Source organism: Durio zibethinus, chromosome 16 (assembly GCF_047325235.1).
Source record: "Durio zibethinus cultivar Kanyao isolate XHJ-2024 chromosome 16, ASM4732523v1, whole genome shotgun sequence".
NCBI classification, from domain to species: Eukaryota; Viridiplantae; Streptophyta; class Magnoliopsida; order Malvales; family Malvaceae; genus Durio; species Durio zibethinus.
The window spans coordinates 8,306,355-8,310,548 of NC_143177.1; the positions used below are offsets into that span (position 1 = coordinate 8,306,355).

Consider the following 4,194-nt stretch of genomic DNA (forward strand, 5'->3'; position numbering starts at 1 on the left):
AAAGAAAAAAAAAACAAATTTTTTATCAATGAGTCGAAGAGAATATTTTTAATTTGGATAAGAATTCTCAAAATTTATCTTAAATTTACACTTTGCTTGAAATCTCATCATGGAATTCTATTTCCGTGGCCTATGCTGAGAAAAAGAGAACTTAGATAGCTGAAATTTATAAGTAATTATTTTCGTTACTTTTTGCCTGTAAATTTATTCTAATCTTGAAAGCAAAAAAAAAAAAAAAAAGAATATATGATTTACAATTATTATATTATAATTAATTAATTAAAATTTAAATTATACGAAATTCATTACTATTTTATATGAAGTCTATAATAAAATTATATAATTTTTTATTATAATTAAATAATTATAAAATTATAATAAAAAATAATTATAAATAAAATAAAAAAAGTACAAATCCTAAATCAAACAACCTGGCTTTGGCTTGTTTCTTCTCTGAAGCTATATTTTTAACAGTAAAAGAGACATTGTAGGGCACGAAGATTTTAACAGGACATTGAGATTTTGGCTTTGAGCCAAAACTCTCCTCTTCATTTATTATATCCGTCCTAAGTTGGAAAAAAAAGAACATTGCGCGTTCAAGGAGCGAGTGAGGAACGCAAGAATTCTACCCAAAATTTTTTTCTTTTTCTCATTCAAAAACCACAAAGTGTTGAACAAAGTTCTAGCATTCTTTTTGGTAACATCATTTTTTAAACCCAGATCTCTTCTTTCTAAATATTAAAAAAATAAATGTTGGCTTTTCAAAAAATTTTAATCCCATCAAAGATTTTCCCAGGCCTAAACCTTTTTCTCTTTTTTCAGTAATTAGTGGACAGAGCGGAGACGGGAGGGGAAAGCATTACTGGTATTTAGCGTCACGCGCCTCAACTGCGTCTGTGACTTTTTTAATGCCTATGCAAAGATATGAGACAAAATGCAACCTACAGTAGTTTTCTGGTGCTCACAGATATGGGCCCAGTGGTGGTTATTTTCTATACTCCCACGCGCATTTACAGGGGAGCGTGAGGCATTGTGTTTCTAGTTCCACCCACCCCAAAAATAATCCTAGTAGGCATCTCTCAAAACACAAACACACCCTCTCTTCCGCTTACTTATTTTATGGTCTCCATTTTTTTCCCTTCAAAATCCCACCTCTCCGAATCTCTCTCTTTCCTTTATCTTTTTTCCCTGGTTTGAATTTTTCTTCGTTTCTTTATTTTTGTTGGGATTTTGCGATTAGTAATGACAGCACCAAACATGTCAACGATCACAGAATCTTTAGAGAGGTCTTTACAAAACTGTTCTTTGAACCATGAAAGAAGAAGAAGCAGCAGCAGCAACAGCAGCGAAGGTGACGCTGAAGAAGGAATAATACGGAGGTCTTTGACTTCAGATGATAACAACCTTCCACACGCCGTTTCTGACACTAGCTTGGAGCTCAACTCCCATCTCTGTCTTCCTTACCATTGGGAACAATGCCTTGATCTAAAGGTTCGTTCTTTTTTTTTTTTTTTTCTTTTCTCATTGTAGTTTTTTTCTCTCCTATCTGTTTTTGAAATGGTTACAATAGTTTTTAGTCCTTTTCGTGTTTCATACGCAATTAATGCGAAACCCATGGCAGATCTTGTTCTTTCCTTGGTTGTATATTTTTGGTTTTTGTTCTTTAATGGCTTTTTCTTCACTGTTCTTGTATTTATTGCTGCGCTGATGGTCTCCCTTTCTCCCACACGAATGCTAAGCTTAGGGTTTCAAGACCATTATCCTAATAGAGGAATAACCTTTCTTTGCTTTTCCCTTTTCCCATTTCTTTCCCTTCTTTTTCTTTATGGCTTATCCCTTCTTGTTGGGGATTAGAATTGTAAAAGAAATGAAACACCTTTAACATTTGAAACCCAGATAAATTCCATTCATTTTAGATCAAAAGAATCAATTACTATCTTTCTTCTTTTTTTATTCTGGAAGGGATGAATTTTGTTAAATCAGAAAGGAAAATGAGGTAAGGCTTAAGGGATTTATTGTAATTCGGGGAAGTTAATGGGATGTCTTAATTAATTAATTAATTAATTTTTTGTGCAAAACGAAATTAAAAAGAGGTAAAAGACTCATTTCTATGTTGGCCTGATTCATGTGATTGCAATATATCTTAGGGTAGAACATTATAGGTATGCAGCTAGTTTTCACATTCTAAAACGTGAAAGATTTTTGTACTTTGTTCTGGTATATAGATGTTATAGTGTTATTGTTTGATGGCGGTGCGGCGTTTTTTCTTTCTTTTTTCTGGGGTGTATATGACAGACAGGAGAGATTTACTATATAAACTGGAGGAACGGAATGAAAGCAAGGGAGGATCCAAGGACAGCAGCTGAGTACAGCGGAGATTTCTACTCAGAGGAAGGGGGAGAGGAAGAAGAAGACGAGGTTGATAGCTCGTATGACAGTGAAGAGTCATCGTCAGAGTCATCTCCTTCGAGAGAGAGAGCTCGTTACAACAACAACAACAACAGCAACCACCATCGGGTAGAGAAAGACAAAGACAATGTCTTGGTTGTGGCTGGTTGCAAGAGCTGTCTTATGTATTTCATGGTCCCCAAGCAAGTTGAAGATTGCCCCAAATGTAATGGTCAACTTCTTCACTTTGATCGATCCGAAGGTAGCTCTTCATGAACCAGATTTGTCTTTTCTTTCCTCTCTCTCTCTCCCCCCCCCCCCCCCCCTTTTTTTTTTCTCTCTTTTCCAGTTTTCTCAATTAGCTTTTCCTTTTCAATTTATTTTATTTTCTTTTTTTGTTTTTGGTCTTGAAAGATTTTGAGTATGAATGGTGACATATTAGACAAATGCATTATTTGCTCTTTTCTCTTATTCTCCCTTTGTTTTTTGCGTTTGTTTTGGGCGCCATTTAAGTCCCAGCCAGAGATGAGTCGTATGCTGCCCGTGGCTGTGGCTAGGTCAATGGTAAAAAAAGGAATAATATTGGTGATGATTGCGACGTGTTGCTTTTATTCTTCTTTATTTTGATTTTTATATTTCCTAGACATTCTTTATTTTAAATACACTCCTGTCCAAACTAGCTATTGCCTCTGTATTTCATAATCGTATTAGCCCAGCACATCACTGCATGGAATTTATGACAGATGTGCAACCATTCTTTTCTGCTTTCCCCTCCAATTCTCCTCCTTTTGATCATGTTATTTTTGAAAAGTGCAATCAATCAACTGCTTAAGTCCAGGTTCATTGTCTCTATTAGAATTCCATTACTAATATTTTCTAAGTTTAATGTAACTTAGAGGGAAAATTTTGGTTATCTATTGACTCTGCTAATCATTTTGGGTTATTTAACTATGCGCCACACATATTTATCAATCTCATCTTAAATCAAATCAACTGAATCAACTTTGATGCAGGTATCAATTCACGATAGTTCATTATCATTTTCATCAATGTTTATCATTTGCCATAAGTTACTATTGTAACAAGAAGTTTTTCTTCTTGTTTCTCTTTAAAGTCGATCCCACCACCCAAACCATATATGCGCGGTAGCTACAACGCTACTTGTTTCTTTGTGGAAAATCAAACAAATGGGAATGCAAAGATAGGGAGGTGCATTTTATAGTTTCATTCCCCCCATCATTTCATTAATTATTATTCTTAGACTCAATTTAGGGTTCTAAACAAGATAGTTATTCTTGTTTCTTTGTTCAAAGTCAAACCATCGTGAGCCTATGGACACTACTAAATTGAAGAATCTCTCTTGTAAGCAATCATTATTTCTAACATATTGTTGAAGAAAAAAAAAAGCAAGATCCTTTCTTAAAATCTAATTAATCACTTTCTTATTCTTGTTTGCCAAAACAAAAAAAAAAAAACAAAAAATGAAGGTCAAAGCATGATGAGGCTATGGATATAGCGCAATTTGAAAAGTATGCATTATCTCTGTCCATGTAGTATTTAACAATTTATATCATTAAATAGAATAGAAAATAAGTATTTTCTTTTTCTTTTTCTTTTTAGGAAAAGAATAGAAAATCTTTTCTTAACTATTGAGGGGAAAGATACCACTTCCTTAGTAGTGAGGAATTGGATTGTAGTTTGAAGGTTAAATTATGTCATAAGTATTTATATTTTAAAAAAGTTTTGAAATTTAATCTATATACTGTAATTTAAATAAATTTAATTATCATATTATTTTGATTTGAT

At 33.4% G+C, this 4,194-nt stretch overlaps 1 protein-coding gene across 1 annotated transcript; it reads left to right on the forward strand.

Moving 5' to 3' along the window:
* The first annotated feature begins 1,063 nt into the window (after positions 1-1,063).
* LOC111298463 (protein CURLY FLAG LEAF 1-like) lies at positions 1,064-3,149 on the forward strand. The gene is made up of 2 exons (XM_022893175.2): positions 1,064-1,491; positions 2,296-3,149. The coding sequence occupies exons 1-2, from the start codon at positions 1,243-1,245 to the stop codon at positions 2,662-2,664; spliced, it is 618 nt and encodes a 205-aa protein (XP_022748910.2). The 5' UTR covers positions 1,064-1,242; the 3' UTR covers positions 2,665-3,149.
* The last annotated feature ends 1,045 nt before the right edge of the window (positions 3,150-4,194 follow it).